Below are 27,557 nucleotides of genomic sequence, written 5' to 3'. Positions count from 1 at the left end.
GTGGCCTAAAGATGATAACTTGTATCGACGGTCAGATGACTCACCAATTATTTTTCTCGACTGCTCAAACGGTCACCGTCTCCGCTGCTGTTCATCTGACTTAAATAATTCAGCTGGAAGAAAGGGTTCACAACACACGCATGCTACGCGTTGCAATCGAATCTGTGTATGCGGGGTGTTCTTTTACCTTTTTTCTTTTCTGGTGCTGCCATGCGATGAAAAAGCGAGAGACAAGGTAGCTAGCCGTATCATATATACCAGCTCTGAAAAACTAATTATCCTGCAACTGACTTTTCGTATAACTGCTACTGCTACCGCATACATACATATATATATATATATATATATATATATATATATATATATATATATATATATATATATATATATATATATATATATATATATATATATATATATATATATATATATATATATATATATATATACCTTGAAGATAGATGCATGTGATCACATAGTGTTTCATTTTGTCTGCTTTTGCGAAACAGTTGCTTAAAATATCTGCGGGACAAGAACCGTCAGCATTAAAATTTGCCGTTTTGTATTACTAAGCTCGTGAATTTTGACAGATACAAGCATGTGGCGCCGCTAGGCATAAATTTTATTTTAAAACATGTTTATGTAAAACAGCGATGTAGAGTTTAAACGCAACTTCAGTTATTTATGCATTCTCACTGATACCAAGATCATTTCTTCTTTCCATTATGTTCTCTTTGTCCTCTTTAGAGAAAAATGCGAAAGACACCGTAGTATCAAGTTTTTAGGCAACTGATTTCAATACATGCAAAAAAAATGTTCTGATGAGCTGATCTTGAACGTGCCATTAGAAATAAAACGCTATGTTCTTAACCTAGCTCTGAACCTAGCTCTGCAGTGCCTAACTGTAGGTATCGACTTCGCTCGACTCAGGTCCCAGTATAATGCGGTTTCTTTAGTAACTGAGGAGAAGTGTTTAAACAAAACAGTTGAGGTATCCACGTCGCTGGACTCTTTGACATGTCTCTGAGCGACGAGGTATGGAAGATATGCACGTGGTCGAAATAGAGAAAGTGGCTAAAAATGCGGAAGCAGTGATATTTCTGGGTATTCTCTCCCCTGAACACCCTGGTTTCTTCTTTTATTCGAGTACTTTGAACCGATTTTTTTTTGTTATTTCATTTTCCCCACATTAATTTTTGAGTAAGAGATACACATGCAAAGGTAATATAGCCGGATGAATCTTTAAGAGTAGACTTTAAAATCCGGATACCTGGAGATTTCTGCGCAACAGACCGGTACCAATGTAACTACGTCGCTTTTGAATAAAGGCTCGGGTTAGCATACCACCTTGGTCTGCCGTCCGTGTGGGGCCGGAGCTCGGTGGAGCTAATTAAGTTTTATCAACAGATCTGCTGCTGCACACTAACCCCATCTTTCCCGAGAAAAGCATAAACATAGCCCAGTCACAGGTCGTTTATTAAGAGCCGGTAATATAATGCAAGCTTTCCGCTTTTGATTGCAAAAGCGGGAAAGGTGAATGAATACCGTAGCATGCATTCCATGAGACCACGTGTGCCCCCTAGCATAACTTTTCTAAAGGCTTTAGGCAGAGAAAGATTTTAATTTGACTTTGCATCATATATTTGCTCTAAAATTTGCAAGCAAAAAAAAAAAGACTGCCATCTCAACTACGCAAAGCAGTCGGAGTGGCCAGTGGTTTACAAAGTTTCTGGCGTTAGCTGCTCTTAGGTGCGAATAGCTGATGGCCGGAGTCTTTCTTCCAAGAAATTGTAATTAAGCCATCGTCTAGGTGTGCCGTCACAATTGGTCGGATAGTCACACAGCGCTACAACGACAAGAAAAAAAAAACTAGATACTTTCATGAATTCTGGCCCTGATCATTTCGTGTGTACTCAAGAATGCTAACTGTGGGTAGCTATTCAAATGATTTATCCACTCAGTAGCAAGAAATTGCGGAGTATGTACCTCTTATGAACAATGCACGAGTTCGTAGAAAGGCGATATGCGCTTTCAGGCTAAGAGCCAGCTGTGAAACACACTGCACACGCGTGGGAATTAACTAGCAGAAAAGGCGCAAAGCTATATGATCACGCCAATAGGAAAATATCGACCCAGGAAGTTAATTGGCTTACAAAGCTTTTGTTCCCTTGGTTTCAATATCTCTTAAAAATATACGCAGAGGCTTTCTTCCGTTTAAGTATACCAATCTCATTAAGCGATATAGATACCGTGGTGCGCAGACTTACTTTTTATACGATTTCGTAGAAGCTGTCAGGATAAGATGGGGGACATCGACACAAGAGGCTCTTAAGAACAAATAAAAATACAAGTTTCCAGGAACAAATCTAGCATCTCCCTATAGATTCTTTATTACGTGGCTAAGAAGCCTGAGTAAAACATCGTGAATGCATAAATTAACCTTGTCTGGAAAACAGCAAGGGGGAGCACATAATTCTCGAGGCAGGGAGCGGGACCATTGAAAGCTGTCGTCAGATAATGCACGAAGACGTCCGCATGAATATCTGAAGAAGTCTTTTTGAACGAGAAGAAAGCGTGTCGGGAAGACGACAAAGATGGAAAGAACGAAAAGAGAGAAAGGATGTAGGGTGGAGGACTGTAGAGACGGGTGCAAGCAAGGAAGAGAAAAAAGAATAAAGAACCAGAGAATCGATAAAAGTAAGTGCATAGAAAGAAGAATGGCAGAAAGAAAAGAAGCCCAGGCAAAAAAAAAGGTAACTGCGGTTTTCTGTCTTCTTTAGGAAGTTTCGCAATCCAGAAGGACGCGATTTGTTATGCGCCTATATCATCTCTATGCAAAAACGCGGCACCGGTTGGGCAACCAGACCATATGTAAATACAAGTGGGCACTTACCCCCTTTCGCTCTCATGTTATGACCACAAAAGGGTAAAGAAAGAACGAAAAATATAAGAAAGCGATGAGAGCAAAATAAAGAGCATGGAGACGAGCAGGAAAAGAAGCAAGTGCACAGAGTTCGGAGTGCGGCAAAACGAGCCCGCTTAGAATGGTCGGAGCCGGCCAAAAGACAGAAGAAAGGAATCTGCGGAATCGAGGGCAGCCTAGGGAAGTCTGGACGAGAGATGGGGGCCGAGAGGGGGTGTTCTGGGAAAGAATGAGCGGAGCCCGATCGGACTCGCGGCTCGAAGCCGACTCGGCGGAGGTGGCCGCCGCTCGACGACTGCCGACGACGCGGCCGCCAGCAGCTATGGGCCGATTCGATCGCCTCGCTGTCACTACTGCGCGGGACGCTCAGCGGAGGCGCTCTCGAGGAGGCGCGAGGCGACAAGAGCCGGCCCCTGATCCCTTCTTCCCCTTCAGCGAGACGGCCAAATTGGCGGCCATAAGTATTTACGAGTCCGCCGGGGCGGATTAATCAGCCCTTCGGCTCCCTGATTACCGCCCGGGGAATATGGCGCCCAACAGTGACGGCCGAACAATCTGCCCCTCATGAAAACAAATGCTGCTGTCATGCCGGAGTGCTGAAATCAAAGCGGACCCTCATGGCTGCGAGGAAACGCTACTTTGCGCTCGCTCACGCCCGTCTGCCTCTAAGACGGACGGACCACGGAGCGACGGCTGCCGCGGTCGCCCGTAAGCAGGAGACGTCGCACCGGCCGCTGACGGCGCCACCGGTACATATACCTCATCTTCGTGACTTGTGAATGATAGCTGTATAGATGCCTAATTTCAGCGCAGAAACATTAGAATACAGAGTCTCTGACGGCAGCATACGGTGTCGGACCTGATACTCCGTTGTAGGCCACTGAGAGTAACGGAGAGCATATGCGACAGGAGGAGCCTCTATATATAGGAGCGTACGGTGAAGATGGAGGCACCAAAAAACACAAAGAAGGAAGCTCGAAAGCAATAGAATGAAGGCTAGAATGGTGCAATAACTATTATTAGGCGTTTACCTTGAAAAAGAAGCAATGTCTTTGATAGGGCAACGCATTGTGTTCGATTGGGACTCTGGTTCTGCTTGTGTAAGAAAACATTGAGCAACCGAGTGGCTATGCGTAGTCGAAAAATTACCGACGATTACTTTACTTCCTAATGCGAAATTTGAGCGCAGCAAATAAGCTGTTTCACCTTTTCGATAGTGAGTCAACCCCAGCTGCGGAGTTGGTTTCAGGGACAACGCCGCCGATGCCGACACAAACAATATGATACCCTCGCTTCCGCAGCGCTAAGAACCAGGTCTAGCCGTGGGAAGGTGGTCACGTATTCGTCGACGTGCCGGGGCCTACGTGAAATAACCGGCGCGTCGGCAACTGAAGAGCACCCTATCTGCCACACAAGAACAGGGGGGGGGGGGGGGGGGGGACCCTTTCCTCCTCTTTCTGCATGGCGGCGACGGTGTTCTATGCAGTCACGTTATCTTGAGTCTCTAGCGGCGTCAGCGGCATCCAGCGGTATCAGTCGGTTGCTGCTAGCGCTGGGGGGATGAAAGGGGGGCGGAGCTGGTTACGAGGCCGACGCCGACGACGACGCGAAACCCAGGAACGGACGCCAAAGAGCTGCGCTCTAAAAGAACACCAGACGCACTGAAAAGTATCTTTGATTCTCCTCTGCGGTATATGAAGATTCTGTGGAGGTTTTTTTGTTTTCTACAACAAGAGCACGGATACAGCCTCTTCCTTTACCTCCTAATGGTGAACGCAAGAATAAAGCAGTGTTTTTAGATTGAGTACAAATAAAGGTGAATTCATGAATTTTTCGCTCGCGATGATGCCAGACGTTGATACAGCAGCGAAACGATGCTCTGAAAATAGGTCTACCGGTTCACTCAGCCACGTTTGGAAGACGATGGCCAGAACACCCGCAGGCGACGTTGCCAGTAACCCAGCAACGATAGAAGTCAGGTGGCAGGAAACAGTGTCAGCTCAATCGAAATACGTCCTACGGAGGCGCTTGTCAGTATTCGTCCACTCTTTTCTTGAACTGCTTATTGTTCCCTGCGCGCAGGAACACGCTTCTCTGAATGCGACAAGAGAACACGATTCCTCTGCTAACAGGAAGTGTCATGACACGTAGCGTGACACAGGTGTCGCTTAACGATCTTTTGGGTCCGCTGGCTTAGACGTCATCCCTGCTTTGTTTGGGCCCTCAATCGAAGCCAAAGACAGGTACGCGCTCGAACCTCCAAGTCACAATCAGACACCTATGCTTTCCCGTCCCTCAGCGCTATTTTAGAGCGAGCGCGCGAAGACAGCGGTCGTTACATATCGCAATGGAGACGCTTCCCGTTGGGAAGCATCGGCGCGTTAATGCGCTTGGCTGTTGACAGAATACACGGCCAACAAAAGCGCCTGCGTGCAGCAGCTCGGCGTTCGTGCACACCACTGTGAACACGATGCCGTGACAAGAACGACGCGTGGTATAGATCAGAGGAAATTCGCGCATCGGGGGCAGCGCCGCTGTTAACATCCCGCTATCACGGAAGCGCAGCTCGGAATGGCTTTTATCGACGCCCGAAAAAGCCTGCCTGGCCATGAAAATCCCAAATGCGAGCGGGGGAGAAGAGAGCATAAAGGAAGCAAACACAGACGCAGAGTTCATTATGCTGCTGCACTTAAAGCTGCGCTCAAAAAGCAGTGCATTTTTGCGGTAAACACTGCGCACGTCCGCGGTCCGCGTACACTCTCATCGACCGCCGGGGATGACTCGACGGCTCACGAGCTCCTGCGCACGAGTACGCCATCACGACACGGTTGTGGGCGGCCGTTATGCGCCCGACCTCGGTCTGTCCAGAAGGCCACTACCTAGGATATCTCACGCCATACTCTGACACGAGGCGGAAGGGAGCGTGTACTCGAACAAATTGAACCGAGTTCGACGCCTTTCGCCATGTGTTGAGCGAAGCTTTTTAACAAGGAAAAGGGGGGAAAAAAAACTAAAAGTACAATTTGATGATGTTTCACAGCGATAGCTTTCTAGGGCGCATATACGCCGCCTTTACACGCACAGCACTCGCTGCACGTAGGAAAGATATAAAGTAGGAGCAAAGGTTAGCCAGGTAAAAGTGCCGGTTTTCTACCGTGTACTGGGGGACAGGGATGGGGTACGTCAAGTGGAAGGATAAAAGAAAGCCGAGTTAAAAACGAAGAGTGTGAAGTAAGGACTCCGCGCACTAGAAAGTCACAGGCTATGGTGTAGTCACGACAACTTATGCGATCCGTACGGACAGGGGAACGCACAACGTCGCCGGCGCAACGGCGCGATTGCGTCCGTGTGACGGAGCAATTCAAGCACAAAGCTACTGGCGTCACAATTTACAGACGAGTAGAACATATAGGTTTCTCGTCGCAACGTGCCCCTGCAAGAACTCAGTACTTTGTATCAGTTGAATTACGGCGACGTCAAAAGACGCCGTAAAATGTAACAGCTCTATCTTACCGGTACTCACCTATGTGGCAGAAACGTGGAGGCTAGCGAAAAAGAGTTCAGCATAAGTTAAGGACAACGCAGCGAGCTATGAAAAGAAAAATGATAGGTGCAACGTTAAGAGGCCGGAAGCAGGTAGAGTGGGTGAGGGAACAAACGCGGGTTAATGACATCCTTGTCGAAATCAAGTGGAAGAAATGGGCTTGGGCATGGCATGTAATGCGAAGACAAGATAACCGCTGGTCCTTAAGGGTAACGGAGTGGATTCCCAGAGAAGGCAAGCGTAGCAGGGGGCTGCAGAAAGTTAGGTGGGCGGATGAGATTTAGAAGTTTGTGGGAATACGGTGGCCGCAGCTGTCAAAGGACAGGGTTGATTGGAGAGACATGGGAGAGGCCTTTGCCCTGCAGTGGGTGTAGTCAGACTGATGATGATGACCTCGCTAGGCGGCTCCTAGTGGAACGTTACGAAGTTCGTAGTCCAAACAGTTGCTCGTGGCGTGAGCCTACGACACTCCGACGCTAGTCACCGGCGACCTAAACCTCAGCCTCGTGTACGTATAGCAAATGAGCGCTTCCCGCACTTCTTCAAAACTAGGTTTGTGCACCGCCGCGACGTCATTCAGCCCTTTAGTAGTAAGAATGCGTTTGCAGACCCTATCTTCAGCAGGAGTGTGAACTCCTCTGCATGATGTCCAGAGACTCTGAGGCATTTCAGTAACCACCAGGTTGTGGAGTGCCCATTGTGCAAAGCATTGTCATGTGGGTCGATCGATTGCGCCAATTTTCTGCTCTGTCTCACAATATGGACACAGAAGTGGGCGCTGCAGCTGACATGAGCAGGTTAGGGAGGAATTCTTAAAGCCTTTCGCGCTTTAGTACAATACGTGATTGAGAGTAACTTTTGTTATCGTCCGCCGGGCTAGTCACGAAGTGCTCGTATACACGCGAAATGCTTTGGAAGCTCGGCCCCTTTTTTTATGCCGCGAACACCACTTGCACTGCACTGCCAACAGATTGTGAGAGAGCACAGAGGATTGAGGGAGCTATCTGGTCACTGGGTGCGGTGGACGTACCAGAACGTCAGGTAGAGAACTCAGGGACCTCAAGCCACATGGTATCGCGGCTACTCAGAGGAACGGCAGGGCTCAGACAAACACCAGGCTTGCTTCTCGGGCTTTTGACATAACGGCGGCGACGCGAGCTCAGTCCCCTTGGCTGAGTTCAGAGCTACACTAATTGAAGCTTGCGGCCATTGAGTTAGCGAAGCGAGTTTGGTGAACTGAGGGTACATTCTTTCATTCTTTTCATTAAGTGTCTGCTCAGGAATCTGGAACTAAAGACCGGGACAAAGACGCGCAATCGAAGCCTACACAATTTTCAGCGTACGGCAAAATTTCTTGGGTGTTTTACTAAAAAAAAAAAAAAGAAGACCGTAGTGTTGTCTCAGACATCGTCCCATTTTAATGACAAGTTTTAAAATGAAAATTAAAATATTGTGATCAGTTAAACAAAACTTCGGACACATGAACAGGTACGTGAGAGCGTGGAACTGATCTTATAAGCTGCGGTGCTTATTAACTTTACAAAACCCGCTGCGATAAATATCATTTAGTATCAACTAACGTTGAAATAAGCTTATCTTATTTCGATACTTTTCAGCAATTATAGTCATCCGTGCACCCATATTTCGCTGCCCCTTGATGGAGAAATGTTGCTGAGAGAATGCTGTTTGTCGCTTTGTGGCTTCCGTCAAATCTGAACGACCACATTTTGAGCGAAACGGCAGGAAATGAGAACCAGGCAACACGTACCGTTAGGCGTTACAGGTTTCAACTGAACGCGTTTGTAAGATAGCGTCATGTATTATGCTATGATCAGAAAATCAACGATACAGTTCTCTCTTCTCTGAAGTTCCGTGCGAATATATCGGCAATGTACCCGCACGTTGACAGGTAGCTTCATGAATTATGAACAAGGAAGGTGAAAGAGCTGACTACTTATGCAGCCTTGGCGCGCGCGCTCTGAAACTGGCAGGCGCATAGGCATAGAAGTCTTCCCACACCGAAGTGCAGGCTGCACGTCCCGATTTTAGGCTGCGCGACCACGAGGAAACTAATTTTTACCCCACAAAGGCATTGGCTGTAGATGCATATAACCAAAAACTTGAGACTTTGTGAGCGACATAGTTGACGCATATGTGTGTTGAACAGCTTGTTTACTGAGTGCTCATGCCGAGAATATCTCGCATGAAGCTAACATACACTTCGTTTTATACAAAAAAAAAGCAAATTATTTCCCGGCTGCACGCTGCTAAAATTTACTTCGCAATTAGCGCACAATATTGTACTGGCTTAGAGAATTCGAAAAGGTAAAGACGCGTGAGCACGGTTATCTTAACCTCATGTTGTTTCTCAGCTCCTCAATGTTCTATTATGATAGCAGGAGCAAGAAACCCTGGGTACGTTTCAACTGCAACAGCGATGTAATTGCATACTTGACTCGAGCAAAACGGCTACTCCTTCGCTTTATCTCATCTCAGACACCTTCCACTCTTCCTCAGACCTAAAGCGCCTTGCAGGCCTCATATATTAAAGCGCAGAAAACACAAAATAAGACGAGCCTTCATTACTACTGTTCCTGCCTTTTCGTACAGTGCTGCTTTTCGTGAGTTGTGTAGTTTTAAAAGTTTCAAAGCATAAACAATCTGGTTCAACCATATGATACAAGGAGATATTTCTAGTCTAGACAGTTCCGAAATGCTGTGTGTTTTTTTTTTATCTCGACTGTATTCCGGGATTTGATGACTACCTAATCACAAAGGAAACGTTGCGATGAGATAGTCGAATAGGTGAAATTGAAACTTCTTCTCGAAAGAGCGATTGCAGACAGTATTATTTATATCCAGAAAAAAAGGTGCTTGTTGCAATTGTAGCCCTATTCTCTATGGCATGGGAGCCACGAATAGGAAATAGCCTGGGTCTGGCGGCTGTTTATCTCGTCCCTTTTTTTGATTTTCTCGTATTCACTTGCTGAAAATATTCGCTAATAGTATTCATTTTCTTTTTCTCGGTACGTTCGGAAATGAGTTAAAAAATAAATATCGTTTTGCAGAAGGGTCTGGAGAGGCCCTTTTAAGAAAGGCCCCTTTTTTAAGCCCCATGGCTTCCTGTTTTCGTCCTTGAAGCAAACGTGGAATGGAAGAAGGAATCTGCTTCTTAATATAAGCTGCAAAAAAAAAAAACTACTTTCTCGTCTACACTGGGAACCTTGCAAATCGGTACATCCTGGCAGATGTTATTACATTGTGATGTGATTGTGTATTTCAGGCAGCAACCTAGACTCGTGAAATTTTCTGCTTCCTCTTTTCGCTCATTTTCTAGATTTCACACCACACCACTCCGAGCACTTTATTCCCAGCAGCCAATCATCTGGTTCTCTTTGTGTTTAAATTCATTGCTTGGTCTAGCTATGTTACCTGAGGCGGAAGTTTCGCCCTGCCGTCATGACACAGAATGCAAGAAAGGAAAGGAAAGGCTGCAGTCAGGCACTCACAATAGACGTTCATGGCCCATCGGTCTTGGGGTGCAGGCGCCGAAGAGGGAAGAGCTGGGTTGCGGGCCACGCATCGCAGTCCCTGGCCATGGTCCTGAGCTGATGGCGTGAAGCTGACGACGGAGGTGGACACGTTGCCGTCCGCCGACGCGTGGCCAAAGCTCTGAGCGAGCTGGACGCCGCGTTTCCACCAGGTGAGCTGTGCCGGTGGTCGGGAGCCGCGGGCCTCGCAGACCAGTTCGACGGGTAGGCCGGCCGTGAGTGCGCCGCCCGACGCCCGCAGGATGCGCACCGTCAGCGGGGCCACTGCGCGTACAGGGATGGGAGAGAGACAACAGGCGAATGAAGTCCTTCTTTGTTCATTCCACAAGCCCCGCCAGATAGAAGCTGCTTGTACGGCTCTAGCAGAGCTGTGAGGTTATCTCTAAACGTATCATAGAGCGTACCATAATTGCGGTAGTAGTTAGCGACGCTATTAATTAGCGGCTTCTTAGCATCAACCCCGCTAATCATCTCGCTTTCGAGTGACAGGTTGTTCACTCTTATGTCTTGAGCTACATCAGAAGGAACGTGTTGAGAAGAGTCTTGTACCGCCGCAGTGGCTAAGTTGCTATAGCGCTATGATTAATCGAAATGCAGCTGTGGAGTGACTGAAAGTGGCCGAAATTAACTCGTAGCTTTCGTGGCACGTAGAAATTGATGAATTGTTGTCAACTTCCTGCGATATAAAATCTCCAGACGTTTCTGCGTTTATCGTTACGACGTTTCTCACAATGTCCACATCTTCTTCGCATACAACGACAAACTCATGCCAGAGAAAACATTGCTCATGTCAGGGATAACGAGTGAACGAAGGAACGCTAATGTTGCTGAGTGAAAGTATTAAGCAGGCTTCATGCTACCGAAGGAAGTTATGTGCTGCATCTAGCAAATCTCGTAATACTCACATAGGCGATAATGATGCGGGACGTGTCTCGAATTTCAATATATACTGCGCAGGTACTTGTGCTGTCTAAAAATCTCATTAGAGGAGGATCGTTTCCCATAGCATCAATAGCCCTGCAGTAACGTGAGCGGCTGTTCAGCCATCGGCACTTTTGCATCACAGAGACAAAGCTATTTTGATGAAATGCAGGGACTTGCAATAAAGACTAAAATGGACACCTTCGTGACGGTACTGCATGATTTCTACCAAAATCAATTCTCTCTGCGCCGGTCAAACCTGCATAGCTTGTGTTATGCAATGCCATTTTCTTATTTACAAACTTGTCTTGGAGTCTACACAAGACGATAAAGCTTCGCATTTGAGAAGACTACCAAGGGCTACTAAAGAGCGTCTCCTTTTGTAATTGTGTTCTCACTGTACTGGCCAAGCCTTGAGATTATCTCTGTACTTATCCTAAAGCTTAACATCTCTGCTGTACTAGTTATAAACGCTATTAATTAATGGCTTCTTCGCATTAACACTGCTAATCTCATTTTCGGCTGATAGTTTCATATATGAACCTTCTCGCGCCACAGCATTAGCCGGACACATTGAAAAAAAAAATAAAGGTTAATCTCTGTATGGCATTCTGCTACTGAGCACGCCGTTGGGGGTTTCATTCCCAGCCGCTGCATCCGCATTTCGATGGAGGGGAAATGCTGAAGTGCTCATGTGACGAGATTTCAGTTCACGTTAAGGAGCTCCAGGAGGTTGAAATTAATCCGAAGCCCGTCGATAGGGCGTGCACCATATCCGCTCTTTCAGCCATGGCACGTAATGGTCGTTCAGTTAGTACGTAAAAAGGAGCTCTTAGTAAATTGCAGCCGATGAATTCTAAGTTGTGCCCTAACGGGAGCTCGGTAAGGTGACTGCCTTGACATGATAGCTAATTTTCATGACAAGAGAGTGCGAGAACCTAACTTACTTCTTATGTACGAAGTGCTGGAACGTCTTGTAGACTGCGCGATGAGAGCCACAGTATGCACTACGTATGCTGAACGCAGATGGCATCCACAAACAAGCTTTGGATTGATATACCAACTCTGACGCATAAATATCGTGAAAGTAACCTTGATCACAACGAATGCAAACTAACCTTACTACATTGATTGCTAATAATAGTGCGCCCATGAGTTGAGGAACCCAACAGGGCGGATAGGAACGAAGACACTAGGCAAAACACCGCGACGAATTTGTTCGCCATAAAACTTCAGTGCTCTATCGCAGGAAGTGTCATAATGTGCGGGCCTTTTAGGTAGTCAGAAACTTGCTGATTGCGCATTTCAAGCTTTCAGGGATCGCATTCTCTCTCGAGCACGTGCAGGCATCCAAGGCGGCCCGTCGCCCACCCCTCCCCCCTCTAAAAAATGAAAAACACCCCCTATCCTAATCCACCTAGAAGTGTCTCGTTGAGCATGCACCACCAAGTACCCCCCTCCCCCTCTCTTCCCCCTCTCTAGATACAAAAAAAAAAATTGCGTAGGGCCCCTTCCGAAAAAAAAACAAAAATTATAGCTACGTGCCTGCTTGAGCAGTAGCACTGTTTTTTTCTGAGCGAGTGTACGCTTAAGAGCTCTAAAGTCCCACTCACGGCGCATGTCGATTCTCACGGTGGTGCGCACGGGCGCCGCCAGGCCGTTGTCGACTTCGCACACCAGCTGGGTAAGCAGATCGGTGCGCGCAAGTGGGCCCTGGCGCAGCTTGCTCAGCACCAACACCGAGCCCTGTGCGTCGTCGAGAGCCGATGTCACGGTGGTCACGGCACTTCCAGGCAACCGTTCCTCGTCGTCGTCACTCGATGGCCGCTGTGGCCGCCGCAGCCAGCGCACTTCTGGCGCTGGTCTACCGGCTGCAAAGAGACACAGGGTCCCGTCAGAGTGTTAGGCGCTCGGTGGCATCCTTTTCCGCTAGCATGAATTTTTTTTTTATGGCTAGGAATACTCCTTGAACTGAAATGTCATGCCTTGTCGGTAATTGGCGAGAAATTGAATCGTAAGTGCAAATCACGATGCAGTGATCAGAAAAATAGCAAAAGGACGCGCCATACTGGCCTCAGTAGAATCTCGTTAGACAACGCGTCCATAGCGTCTGGAAACACTCATTATTGCCATTGGAAGGGAAAATTTGTGGATATTCGCGGTTATGAATCATAGCCTTTTTGACAGCAACCATTCAGCGAAAGCTGGGCGGAAGCGAGTCACATTAACGTGCAACAAAGTTGCGATGTAATACGCATGTGCTTCGTTAAAGAAAACCAGTTCTGCATAGTTTCATTACCACAGAGATTTTAGGCTTATAGCCGGAACACACTTGTGGCCTATAGACACATCTATATCGTGCCGAGGCTCCAATCGTTTTCTTAATACTGGTCTATGCTCGCTGAAGTGCGCTTTGGGATGCTTAAGCTTGATGGCGTCGCCTTACGAGACAAGGCAAAATTTGATGCACTGCTGACAACTTGCCCCCTGTTCGGTTCCCGATGGTGCAGCTCTTTCACAACCAAGTGAACCTGCAGACTATGCGCGCTACGGCTTTCTTCCGCACCTAACTTGGATCGGATTCTTAATATTACAAGTACATTGAAAATAAACATTATTAGGTCGCGCTGCCTTTTAATTGTTTCTGCGCCACTAGCGAGACTTGCGGTATAAATCCTTGAGACATGCTCGCGAAAAACTGTCTTAACAGTACCTAGAGGAGGTACGAACAATGCCACAGAGTTGTAGTCTAGACACTTAGTAATGGGAAACCACCCCAGGGTCTCATGGGGGTCTATAGCGACCACTAAAGCTGTGAACATCTTAAAAATGGATATTTGGTTTTAGACATTCATGCGTATATTTTTTAAGGCGCCAAAATGAAATTGCATAGATCATTGGAATGGGCGGCAAGACAAGACCAGAACATTTTGTAAACTAGCAGTCGCATAACGATGTAAACGCTAATGGAAGAGATTAACTGCAAGAATTTAGCAATCCTTATTTATATTCCTATACAGGGCTACGATTTTAGACGGCACTAATAGTCACGATTACGTCGTCTGGTTACGACTGAGAAAACAATAGGACGCGAGAAGTGGGCTTTTTATGCTGTCTTTATTCCCCAACTATTAAATGAGAATAAACGCAAGCCGTCATAAGACTGACTGAGACCTGGCAGACAACACTGGAACTGAATACATTACCGCAAACCAATCAAGACGCCGCAATACAATCCGGAGTATAGGACAAATACACGAAAGCAGTACAAGAGAGCCAGCGCTCTGAAGCGAAAGCTAACAGATCGAACGTGAGCTGACTTGTGCAACACACACACGCACACGCACGCGCGTGCGTGTGTGCACCAACACGCACACGTACGCGCGTGTGTGTGCATGTGCAACACGCACGCGCACGCGCACGCACGTGCACACGCACACGCACACGCACACGCACACACGCACGCACGCACGCACGCACACACACACACACACGCGCACGCACACACGCACGCACACACGCACGCACGCACGCACACACACACACGCACGCACGCACGCACGCACACACATACACACACACACACACACACGCACGCACGCACGCACGCACACGCACGCACGCACGCGCACGCACACCCTAAGCAAACGGTGAATTTCATTGCTTAGTGCAACGTAAATGTTACCAACGAAAGGCACACAGATTACTTGTGGACAACTGCTGGGAAAGAACGTGGGTGCCTGTTAAGGGCGCTTTTCCGTCGAAGAAGACACAAGAGGCCGCAGCTCAAGTGAAGAAATCACTTTTTAGTTTTAGTCCAGGGGACAGAGCCCTGTGCCAAGCGCGTGAGTGACTTTTCTGGTACATGAAGGGAGCTACTAAGAATGTCGAAGTGCAAATTGTTCTGTAACCCGGCCGTGCACCACTGCTTGGCGTAGAGCGGCAACTGCATTGTGCAGGATGAAAACGAACGCCTGAAGTCGAGAGGCAGCGAATAACTACGCTAGTCAGTCGGAGCGACCGAAAAACTCCACTAATCCTCCGCTGAGCTTCGGCTCGACGACGATTAAGGAATCGCAAGTATACTTGGGATGGAGCATTATCCGCCGCCTACAAAAGACTATTTGTTTCAGCGCGTTCTGTGGACCAGCGTTTTCTTATCTAGGATAGCAAAACAAGTACTCCTTATGAGTGTGAAACACAAAGACAAAAAAAAAGGCACTGCGCTCCACGAAAATAATTTATGAGGATCCAGAATAATTACTGCGCGAATTTTCTTGTCCTTGTGAAACGAAGAGAAGAAAACACCCGCTGTCGTATACTGACTTCATTATTTATTTACAATACTGTAAGCCCTGTCAGGCTGTTACATGAGAAAGAACAAAAAAAGAGAACATTCGGAGGAACAATTAAAAATAAATGCACGCCACGCAAGGCTTGAATGACAATAATACCTAGACAACCATTGAATTGATAGGTATGCAAAGAAGCATAATTCTTATTTAACACACGTTTCCAATTTATGCACAAAATTTTCTACTGACGTGTCAACAAATAACTGCGAGTGAAAGTTACTCCAGTCTATTATTGTTCTGGGAAGAAAAGAATACTTAAAAACGTCAACTCCTGGTGTTTAGGTCATAACTGCATATGGGTGATTAATACCAGGCGATAGTGTTCCCAGGTACAAGCCAGGATCGAGATTTAATTTACTGTTATACAGTTGATAAAAAACGTTAGTCGCGCTCTTTTTCTTCCAGTGCTGTGTTCTGGCAGTTGCGCTAAAGCGAGCAGTGCTGTGTTCTGGCAGTTCCGCTAAAGCGAGCAGTGCTGTTACCGATTAGTGTCGTTGGCGGGCGGAAGAAATAAATCTGTCTTTGAACCCATTTCAATTTATTAATGAGGTACTGTTGATAGGGGCCCTCGATTATGGCTGCATATTCCAAAGATAGATGGATGATAGTTTTACATGCTTTAAGTTTAGCATCAGGGTTAACATTCTTAAGTTTTCGTTTTAGGAAGCCTTTTTTTTTTTTTTGCGGCAAACCACAGATACGGTTTACATGTTCCCTCCAGTTCAGGTTGCAATTGATTGTGACGCCGAGGTACTGCTTCTTGCTGACGCGTTTATTTCGGTGTTTTTGATTGTATATGGGAAAACTAGAGGCTCTCTTTTATTAGAAATACTCATGTAAAATGTCTTTCCAATATTAATACTCATTCCCCTCTGGACACACCAACTGTGAATCTTTCCCAGAGTCTCATTTAACAAAACTTGACTGTGAACATCTTCAACGGGACAAAATATTAAAAAACAATCGTTGGCTATCAGTCACACTTAAACAAAGGGATGTAGTTCCTTCCCAGTATCATTAATATATAACAAAAACAAAAAATGGCAGTAGTTTAGCTCTGGTTAAACCAGGTAAATTGCGTTAGCAATGGCAACCTCGATAATCCGCTGTTTTTCGAGTCTTTCCGCGCGTTCTTCAGGCGATTCTTCGGCGCGTTGCCTTCGCCTGGTAGCATTGCGACGTTCCTGAGCAGTCAGGCGTTGAGATTCATCGGTGACCGATGACGTGGAACCATTCTGCGAGGTAGAAATTTGTCGCCGAGCTGTATCCTTAGCACGACGCTTTGCGAGACGTTCTTAAAGCTGTTCTGGCGTCTCTTGTGCACGTTGTCGCTTTCTCGCTTCTTCCCGTCGCTGCCACTTCTCCTTAGATGACTGCATAGCAGAGAATTCCCGCCAAGGCAAGCGCGCATTTATAGTGCCGCCATATTTGGTCACGTGGCCATTCCGCCACGCTGCCAGGGAGTCCACAGAACGCCATCGCCCGTTCGGCTGTACGCCTTGCTCGTCGGTAAATTGGTTTTTGAGGAAAGGAAATGTATCTGTCTGGAATATCTCGGTGAACACCTAAAACTCGCCGTAACGGGAAGGGAGGAAGATGGGAGTGAACGAAGACAGACGCGCCTTTGTTCATTCCAAACCATCGAGCTGGCATGGCGGAGTGGTTAGCGCGCTCGTCTCGCACTACGGAGACCCTGGTTCGATTCCCCAAATCGACCAATTTAATACGCGGTGTTATTTATTTATGTGGTCTGACTAGAAATTAGGCTGATTACAGCTGGGTTGTTTAAGTGTCACTTGACGTTCGTACAAAAGCTGCGCAGCAGCGTTTTGCACTGCGCGCCAATGCTGCTAACGCCGGCTTCGAAGGCCAGAAGTGGCGGACCTCCTAGAGGCGCCATCTGTCGTAGACAGAGCAAACTGCTCTTGCCGCTGCCGGGCGATGGATGGATGGATGGATAGGAGTGCCTCCTTTGAAACGAGGTGGTGGCAATTGCCACCATGCTCAGCTTTTATTTCTTTATTTTTGTTCAACTGTGTTGTCAATTCTCATTAAGATTCGCCATCTTCTTTACCTACGGTTTCCTACATTTCTAACCTTATGTCACATCTCGGCTTTTCAGCCACCAATCCTCCAATCGCTTTTTGCTAACTTCCACTGCAGATTTATTTACGTGACCATTGTTATCTTTAAACCCTAGGGCCTCAGGAAGAGTGACTGTGCCTGCATCGACATCCGGATGGATACCATCACATTTGAGTATGAGGTGTTCAATTGTTTCCCCAGATCTACCACACACTGCACAAGTGTCACCTTCTTCGTTAAATTTCTTTTTGTAGCTGCGCGCTCTAAGACACCCTGACCTAGCTTCAAAAAGTAGGGCACTGCCTCTTGAGTTATCACAGAAAAATTCTTTCCTGATCTGCCTTTTCCAGTATCGATATAGTTCTACACTATGCTTCTTTTCCATTGAAGTAATCCAATTTTTAACTTCCGCGTTTTTAACCTGTCGTTTAATGCTCTTTCTTTCTCTGTCCTCATCATGACCGGCATACTTACTGGTTAGTTTTCTAGTTCTTTTCCGCCACTGTGAGTCAACGCTCTTTCTGTATAAGTATTTAAATACCTTAGCTGCCCACCTGTTATCGTCTAATTTCCTCAGGCGTTCTTCATATAGTATTTTACTCTTAGCTTCCCGTGCTTCGAACGACGCCCAGCCATCTAGCGGAGCGCGGCTGAAGCAACGGCGCGCCACCTTCTCGGCGCAGCGGCTGTTCAAGGTCATCCGTCCCTACCGACCGGGGCTACACAACGAGGCGAAACCTATAGTAGTATTGCTAACGCAATAAAATGGGACCTAGAAATGACCATTGCGGGACACCAGAGTACATATTTAGAGCTGATAACGCTCATCATCGATCTGAAGCAATTACTTCTTATTATCTATGTAGGTTTGTACCTAATTTATAACGTTCGGATACACGCTGAACGTGTACATTTTTTCAACAAGTTTCGCGTGCCGCACCGAGTCAAAGCCCTTCGAAAAATTTAATGCTATAAGCTTAATTTGTTCTTCTTTTTCCTTCGTATATATGTCCATAACACCGTGTGTTTACAGACTACGACAACTAAAGCCGAGTTATGTATACTGTTAGAGTATTGCTGAGCTCTGGAAAAGAGCCTATAGTGATTGCGAGCGCTTACAAGGAACTCTGCCTGCGCATCGCTGCAGCACTGCCGGTGTCCAAGGCGGCTTACTTATTGTTTAATCAATAAATCTTAGTTTCGAATTCCCGGTGTTGCTATTTCACTGAAGACGAGACTACAGCAGGATACGATGTCGACGACTGCCAAAGAAAAAAGACGCTAACGAGGGCTGCAGAGACATAACGAGCGCGACGTTACTCCAAAGCACTGGAGCGCCGAGCGGGCATTTTCGGCGGGAGACGGCGTCCGTGAAATATATGCGCAGCGAAATTGCTTCCTGCGGATCGAGACGGTATACGTTCGCGATTCTGGCTGCCCTGAATTAGAAAAAAAAATAGGATGAATACAATCTTTAGGACCTTCGAGGTACCGAACTCAGGTTGCCATTCAAGCGCGCTGTCCGGCACGCGTACTTACCATGGCCTAGAAAAAGATTTAAATGCTCGCAGCAGTTGTCCAGCGAATCGCTCTTGTTACTTTCGAACCACGCTCCTCTACGCGTGCTTAATTTGGCTTGCATAGGTTGTGCAAGATACGTTACTTGGAAGAATTTGCATCCGGTTTAAATATGAACGGAAATTCTGGGAAACTCTCGGAACGATATAGGTGCGCTTGCGCTTGTGTGTGTGTATGCGTGTGCGTGTGTGCGTGCAGTTGGTTAAATAAAGCGAAGTAACGAGTGAATGTGTTCATTTAATTTTGATTTAAATTACGACTAAGACCTGCTGCTTTGAACTGATTTGAACTGCTTCATCTTGTGACCTTTTAGTTGTGTTGTAATAGAAACGTCTAGCACATCTTTTAACGACAGCATATCACTGCTGGCGCTCAGCACAGGTGTGCGCCTTTCATCCTTTAATGCAGCATGAGTAAAAATGCACATCCCGTACCAGCAGAGACAGACCGAACGAGCGGGACCAGTGCCTTAGCTCTGAAAAATGTTATTCGAAGCTCAGAATGAATGAATGAGCCGCTCTCGCGTTTCACGGAAATACAGTTGCGACGTGCTGGCTCGCCGCAACTTGAAATCAGCAGTTCTGAGGCGGTACCGAGGACAGAATCAGTGTACTGGCGCTACGAGAGTACTGCAAGCAACCATGTTAAACATGTTTTGTTTTTTATATCACTCACCTAATAACTCGTGCTGACATCTTTGTTTGTAAGGAGAGCAAAGGAGAGGGCTACTGAATAAGGACTTGTAGCCGAAAAAATCAAAAATTTGTGCGCTGTGAAAGTGTTATGTACGCCGAGATACAGTCAGTATGATGACTGTTACACGATGTCCGGGATTTGCGTGATTCATGTGTATCGCGGAGTGAACCTGCTCAAGATTCCGCTTTATATTAAAATAATGAGTTCCTATATAGAGCACCCAAGTTGCGCGAACATCGGGTGCACATTGTTGTTCGCATGAAAGGGTAAATGTACAAATTTCCAGCTGCGCTGGGCTGGCAATGCTTCTAAAACTGACCTCTAGCTACAGCTCTTGTGTTGCAACAACTGACGCATTGAAATGCAGCAATTACTACCTATATTCGAACTCAAAAGCATCACACTTTTTCGAACTTACTTGGCGAACTAGAGTTCAAAGCGCATAATTGATATGTGCTTTGTTTTCTGCTTGTGGGTGGGACCTAGTGATGCGAAACTATCGATAGTACTATCGGTGCTATCGATAGTTGAGTGACTATCGAACTATCGATAGTCTTTTTTACCATCGATAGTACTATCAATAGCGCTGTATCGATAGTTATTACTATCGATAGTACTATCGATAGCCGTGTTAATACTACTTCTTATTTATAATACCATCGATTCTATAAAAACAACCACGCGTACTCACTGCATCCTAAACTTGGCTTCCTGAGTGTGTGGTATGGAGGTGATGGTCTGAGTAACGACAGGACTCACTCGTTTTCGCGGCCTACGCAATAGTCTTACCATCGACAGTTTCACTATCGATAGTCTTGCTAACGATAGCGGTACTATCGCTAGTAATACTATCGATAGACTATCGATACTACTATCGATAATACTATCGATAGTCTATCGATAGTAGCACTATCGATAGTTTTTTACACTATTGATAGTTTCAAAAAAACTATCGATACCATCTATAGTCAATTTTTCGATAGTTTTGCATCACCTCGATAGCAATGTGAAATGGTGGCCTTGAGTATGTGATCTCGCCTATGTCGCAAATGAGTAAGAACAAAATCTCTTATTTTATGAGGTTTTAGATGGCAAGTAACGTGCTGGCTGTACTGGCAAAAAAGCCCAAGAGTAAGCGTTATCCGCGGTTATTATAAGCTTTTCAAAGTTCCCGCGCTAAAATCTGGAGCTAAGTCTAGAATATAACTTAGAAACCTTCGCACTCAGGTTATACTAATATATAACGTAAACCTGCTTCACTAAACAAAGCACTGATAGGCACCAAGAAAGTTTGTGAACTCACTGGCGCCGAGTTAAACTTTTCTCGTTTTTCTGACGTAGTTTCTAACCTGCTGCATCATATGCACGTAACAAGAGAATACATTAAAGAGAATGCAAAACAACAGTATTAAGCTATATGAATAATCTCAAAGATTCAGCGCTGCTCTGACCATGCTCCATGAAAATGATTTATGAGAACTGAGAAGAATTACTGCGCGAATTTTCTCGTCCGCGTGAGACGAAGAGAAGAGAAACTTTCTTCTCACTAACTAAAAAAACGACCTAGAAAACCTAAGCCTTCAGCGAAGGGTTTCATTTTAACCAGGAATTGTTTGTTAAATAAGACTAATTTTGGAACTACTACGCACATTATAATACCCTCAGGTCAGAAGTGTGAAACATCAGATTAAAAGCGCTTGGGCCACACTTTTAGCTAGAAATGTTCGGACGCCTGCAAAGTTTGTGACTGCGCAGAGTGGTCTAATATTAGATTCAGAAACTTGTGCTGGTTCCTTGACGGGAGGTAATACTGGACTGCACAGAAAATAAACCTTTTTTCGGGAAAGTAAAACCACGAGCAATAAAAGGGTTTGATAGCTACATCTCACGAGGCAGAGGAGATCATCATTCACGGTGACAGAAAGTCAGACGCACTTAACTCGTGAGTGCAAGGAACAACTACAATAAGTTCGTGGTCCGCAGTACTACCCGCCCGGTTTGACAGCCGTAGAGTGTTTTGCGAAAAAAGGAAAGAAGGTCCGCCCTTCCTTTTTTTTTTATCCTCAATTGCCTTCGTCATATGCTTTGTTTCGCAACCCATGAATCTTGCTACAACACTGCTCTCTTACCCAGCTCATATAACCTGCTCGTAAACGCTCGAGAAGCAGAGAGAGCCATAAATGAAATCAAATATTGCGCCACAGCTCGGTACAACATGCTGTTGCTCAATCTTAGGCAGATGTTGTACAAGTATCGGGAGAAGCAAGAAATGGAAGCAAAAAAAAAAAAAAAACGGCCAACGCGACAGCTTCCTTGTAAATTCATTATGCACCGTGGGCAGGACCACGAGAGTGGCTAGCACGCCCCGCGGAACTTAATAATTTTGCCCGTTGTCACCGAGCGCACGCGGCCTGCGCCACGCGAGCATCCGCCGCTGCCTATTTTCGAGGCGGCCAATGGCACTCAGCGGGAAGCCCGCGCAGCTGCTCCTTTTTGTGTTCCCCAGCCGCGGCGGAGAGGGAAGATCGGCCACAGGCTGAGCCCCTGCTGGTGCGGACGCGAGCGCGTCACTCGCACGGACCGGCGTGCCAACTTTAGGCGGCACGCAATTACGTAACTCGTCAACGTCGCTCGGCCGGGCACACTGACAACAGCGGCGGCGTCCAGGTGTGCGCCACGGGGCATTCAACGGCGGTGGCGGCGGCGACGCACGAGTGCCTCGGCGCGCAAAAAAGCGCGCTCGTGACACAGGTAATGCGTCCCGTCGCACGAGCGCGCAAATGATAATGCTCCCCAATCTGTTAAAAAGGACACGACGGTCGGCCGCAGCAGCAGAGAGGCCGGCCGGCCCGCTTCCGCAACGCTCATTACCGGCGCCACGAGGCACGCGTCTCGTCGGTGGCGCCGAGAAAGCGCGCGCACTCGGGACCCTCGGTCCCTCGGCGAGTGCCGGGCGCGCGCACGGGGGAGCCATTGGCGCGTAAACGACTCGGCTCCCAGCGTGAGGACGTTCGCACTCGGGATAGAAGACAATAACGATGATGAACAGGTATAAGCCGAGCGTGGCTTGACGTGCCAGCTTTTCAAATATGCAACCGCGCTCAGCCCTTCTCCTTGTTGGTGCGCACATGTCTTGTGCCCGGTAAAGATGCATGCGTCGGCCTTAACTGCAAGCAGTGTTTAGCATCGGAGGGCTTCGTAAAACGCGTGAACCACAGGCTAATCTAATGCTTACAGCCTCTTGATTTTCACCTCTCCTTTTTCTTATCTTCAAACTCTGTCTTCCTCGCTATCAGCATACTCTTTGCACGTTACCGTGACGGGGCGATGCGTACGCTTTTATCAGGCGCTTCTTCGCCATTACAAATGGGCGTTCTCAACTTTGAGCTCCGTTGGAAGAGACGGCAGCAACAACGAAAATCGCAAGGCAGAGAAAGCGGAAACGGGTTTTAAAACGCGGCCCGTATATAGAGTTCAGCGGAAGCGGATCAAGTTCTGGCGCCTGACCGCGCACGCATCCGCCTGATTTGCGACAGGTTCAGGTGAACCGCCCCAGGCGCGGTTCGCGCGCGTGCCTGAGCTCGTTCCCGGTCGGCGGTCGCAGAGGCGCCCAGATGCCGCCGCAGGCACTCGCGCCCAGATGGATGGCAGGCGCGAAGCACCGGCCCCTTCCGCGACAGCCGGCATTCGGCCTCCCCTAACGACGCTGCTCTGGGGCCGCTGCCGCCGGGCTTTTCCGGCAGATTTCTGCGGTGGCCTTCATTATGCCGTGACGTAGGAGCACGCTCATTGCGTTATTCTGCACGACGCGGAAGTCGGCCCGGCCGTAACACAACAAAACTTCCTCGTTATTTGCCGTGGGACAAAACAACAACAAACAAACAAAAAAAACAGAGACGACCTTCTAAAATGGACACAATACTTAAGTCTTCACATGTGGTTGGCTCCATGGGTACCTACACAGTCTCTTCGTGTTTATCCGCATGATAAACATACGTTGTGTCAACATAAAACGGGGTGTTTTTTTTTTTCCATCCATGACCGGCAAGAAACTAGGCAGTTGTCCAGCCCGGATCTGCGTGCAGTCTTTCTACGCGATCACTTTAAATTTTCATCCTACTTCGCGACTTTTTTTTCTCTTTTATTTTCCCCGTTGTAGCTCTTTCCCTTCGTTCTTGTAGAATGGATAAGCGATTTGGTTCGATTCGCAGCACGCGAACACCAATTTTTGGACGTAACTACAGGTCAGACCAAAGAGAGCTTGCTCCATTGTCAGAACGTGTAACCGTTCTTGCTAGCATGAACCGTGCGCTGATGAAATTACAAAGGAACTCAGTGTAGTTCCTGTCCTTCACATTCCTGCATTTCCCTTACTCTTTCTTCTTCTCGCCTTCTTTGCGCCAGCCGGCAATCAGCGTTCGTTTCTTATGTTCGCACCATCTTATTGAGCGATGAAGCGAGGACAAAGCTGTGGGGCAAGTGATAAAATCATCATTTTAGTTTAGGCCCTACAGGACACCACCATGTCGCGTTTTATACCATGTGTGGTAGGCTGGTGAAACAATTCCCTCCAAAAAACGTTCTTAAAGGTTGCATACGATAAGGACAATAAACAGTTGTAATGAATAAACAGTTAAGTTAGTCAAGGACGCTTGGTCGGTTGAGCTGCACAGCACCGAACAATGGGGCGCGCAGAAATTCGCGGCATTTCGACCATTTTTTCATTCACCAAGACTCACTTCGCAGTTTTATTTCCTCTGATTGAAAAGTACCCAACTCGTCAGCCTTAAGTGGAGTTGTAGCTGTAGAGGACAGCTTGCATGTCATAGAGCGAAACAAAACTGCGCGAAGAAGACGGGACAAAAGAAAGGCACGAATACACACACACAAAGCGTGCCTTTCTTTTGTCCCGTCTTCTTCGCGCAGTTTTGTTTCGCTCTAACCATGAACCGACTAGCCCAACATCATGTCTTACTTGCATGTCATGTCAGCTGGGTTTCTAATTTAGTGACACATTCAAAAGTAAGGTGGCGCCAAGTACTAAAATATCGTGTTTTGCTCCACTCTCCCTCAACCCTTTCAGAAGACATGTAAACCACAGTGTACACGGAGAATCCGCAGCTTTTTGTACATATAGAACTGCATACGTGCAAAATTGGAGCTTCTTCTGAGTGTGGCGCAGTTACCAGTAAATTCTTTCTGTCCTACGAATTCAGTACCCTTAATATCGTACCTAAAGATTGTTTTTACTTTGACTTGTAAATGAGTAAATTACGCTTCTCATGGTCCCTCATAGCCTGAGTCGCTTTGGGACGTTAAACCCCCATAAACTAAATTGCACATCTCACCTTATGTAGTCAGGCTGGCAATTTCTGTAACCCCTTATACACTCTTTTTTCTCAGTTATTAGCGTCAAATGCGCCGTCGAAAAAAGAAATGACCCCGCAATCTCTGGAGTGCCTATTCGACGAATCTTGGTGTTTCGATGTTACAGTTTGTAACCATTTCGACGCTTCGTGCAAAAGTTTCTGCTTGCCTGGAGAAAATGAACAGTTCGTGTTTCGTGATTAAAACCCACCTAATTGTCCTTCTTGAATCCTACGTGGACTGCTTAGGCGTTTTTTTTTCCCTGAACTTAAGAGTGGCGCCTGAGAGAGTTACTACAGGCGGAATCCCAGGTCGCTTTCATTATTTTTGTTTTCCTCACGTAGCGGTCACTTCGAGTTTTGTAATGAGTTTTATACGTGTGACTAGATGGGTTCGGTGCCTTCTGGAAACTTTCTACATCTTTTTGCTATTACTGCGGGTACCTTCTGCATGCTGAAGCTTGAAGCCTAATTACGTATGGCTGCGTGTTTCCTTTATATAGCGCGCGACCGCGCAACGCGTCTTCCCTTGTGTTTGCTGTGTGCAGGACAGGTACGCTGACTAAACGCGTATTATTTGCTATAGGATAGCGGCTTGCTTTTGGGCTCAGTACTTGTTTACAGATGTTTTTTTTCTGAAGCAAAATTTTTTGCAGAGATAGTCTTTTTTTTGCTTAGATAACAGCTTAATAATAATAATAATAATAATAATAATAATAATAATAATAATAATAATAATAATAATAATAATAATAATAATAATAATAATAATAATAATAATAATAATAATAATAATAATCAGCCCGACTACACCCACTGCTGGGCAAAGGCATTTCCAAGATCTCTCGAATTAACCCTGTGCTGTGAAATCTGCAGCCACCTTACCCCCGCAAACTTCTTAATCTGATCCGCTCACCTAACGTTCTGCCGCCCCCTGCTACGCTTACCTTCTCTTGGTATCTAGCCCGTTACCCTTACCGACCATCGGTTATCTTGCCTTCGCATTACATGCCCTGCGCGAGCCGACTTCTTGATTTCGATATCATTAACCCGCTTTTGTTCCCTGACCCACTCTACCCCTTCATGTCTCTTAACGTTACACCTACCATTTTCCACTCCATACCTCGCTGCGCTGTCCTCAATTTAAATTGAACCTTTTTATTAGCTTCCATGTTTCTGCCCCACAGGTGAGTACCAATAAGATGCAGCTGTTATATCCTTTTCTCTTGAGGGATATTGGTAAACTGCCATTCATGATCTGAGAGGACCGGTCATATGCGTTCCACCTCATTCTTATTCTTTTAGTTAATTCACTCTAATGATCCGGATCCGTGGTCACTATCTGGTATAAGTACGCACACGCGTTCCCTTACCACTTCCAGCGCCTCACTACTAGTTCTAAACAGCCGTTCCCTTCCGAGACTATTGAACACTGCTTTGGTTTCCTGCACATTAATTTTTAAGCTCACCGTTCTGCTCTGACAGTGTAAGTCATTGATTATGTCAAGACAATGTCAACAGCGAATCGCAGATAAGGTATTCTTCATTACTTCTTACCCCCTTCTGTTCCCAATCCAGGTCTCTGATTCCTGTGAACAGGAAGTGAATAGCACTGGCGAGATGATGTCTCCCTGCCGGGCAACCTTTCTTATAACTTCTTACTTTATAAAGGACTATGGTGGCTGTTTAGCCACTAAAATGTGACAGCCTAGTGCAGCATAAACACGCTCACGACTGGGATTGCGCTGTAAAGTGCAGCATAAACACGCTCACGACTGGGATTGCGCTGTAAACGTCAAAGCGCCGACTCGTCCCTCCTTTCTTTGTGGAAACACTATAGCAGAGCGTTTTTGTCATTGAAAAATGCGCGCCATTTTAAGTGATATCGAGTGGCGCGTTCGGCAATGAAGTTTGAGTATTTGTGGATTATGCGGCCGTTCGCTGCCGCGTATCGAATACCCAGAACATGCAACTAGAAGTTTTAACGAGTATTATGTGCACTCACCTGCTTTGACTTGACACACAAGCGTAGCCACGTCCCCTTCCATGTATGGGCCAGCTGTGTCATTGAGAATGTTGCCACTTTCGTCCCGGATTACCGGAGGCTCCAGAGGTCCTGAAAAAGGAATTGAATTTAACCCTTTAGTGACAGCACTGAAAAAGAGAAACACGACCCGAAGCTGCAAACGGAATAGAAAAGTGCTGCGGCGCAGATTATTTATTCAAGTTATTTTTGTATTGGCCACTGGGAGCTTGTGATGTGCTGTCTGCATTTTCCGACAAAGCGTCGTTTTGAGTCTGAGAAAGGCAGCACTAGCGGACGACGGACAAGGACAAGAAGTGGACGCAATTGCGCAGAACTAACAACTTTATTTTCAAAGACAATCAAACCGCACCTTTTATACTTGGTACACGCCTTCAGCGCAGGCGTCAGTATTCTTTTATTAGTAGTGCATTATTGTTTCTCATATTGTTATTCTACTAATTATTTCGTCCTTCAGACATTGCTAGCTACCACACACGAATGTGAAATGTCAT

General features: G+C 46.5%; 1 protein-coding gene across 1 annotated transcript in view; it reads right to left on the bottom strand.

The window, feature by feature from the left end:
- Nucleotides 1-27,557, bottom strand: part of LOC149350828 (neural cell adhesion molecule 1-like) — a 281,207-nt gene that overhangs the window by 161,692 nt on the left and 91,958 nt on the right. Inside the window, exons 3-5 of the mRNA XM_089576941.1 lie at nucleotides 27,025-27,135; nucleotides 12,553-12,810; nucleotides 9,977-10,282 (exon numbers count right to left, since the gene is read on the bottom strand). Of these exons, the coding sequence (XP_089433067.1) occupies nucleotides 9,977-10,282; nucleotides 12,553-12,810; nucleotides 27,025-27,135 (675 nt within the window). The remainder of the gene's footprint in view (nucleotides 1-9,976; nucleotides 10,283-12,552; nucleotides 12,811-27,024; nucleotides 27,136-27,557) is intronic.

The sequence above is a fragment of the Amblyomma mixtum genome, chromosome 3, assembly GCF_055824585.1.
Source record: "Amblyomma mixtum isolate Tamu chromosome 3, ASM5582458v1, whole genome shotgun sequence".
Classification (NCBI taxonomy): domain Eukaryota; kingdom Metazoa; phylum Arthropoda; class Arachnida; order Ixodida; family Ixodidae; genus Amblyomma; species Amblyomma mixtum.
Note: the sequence above shows the minus strand (reverse complement) of the source record. Positions and strands in the feature narration are given on the sequence as shown.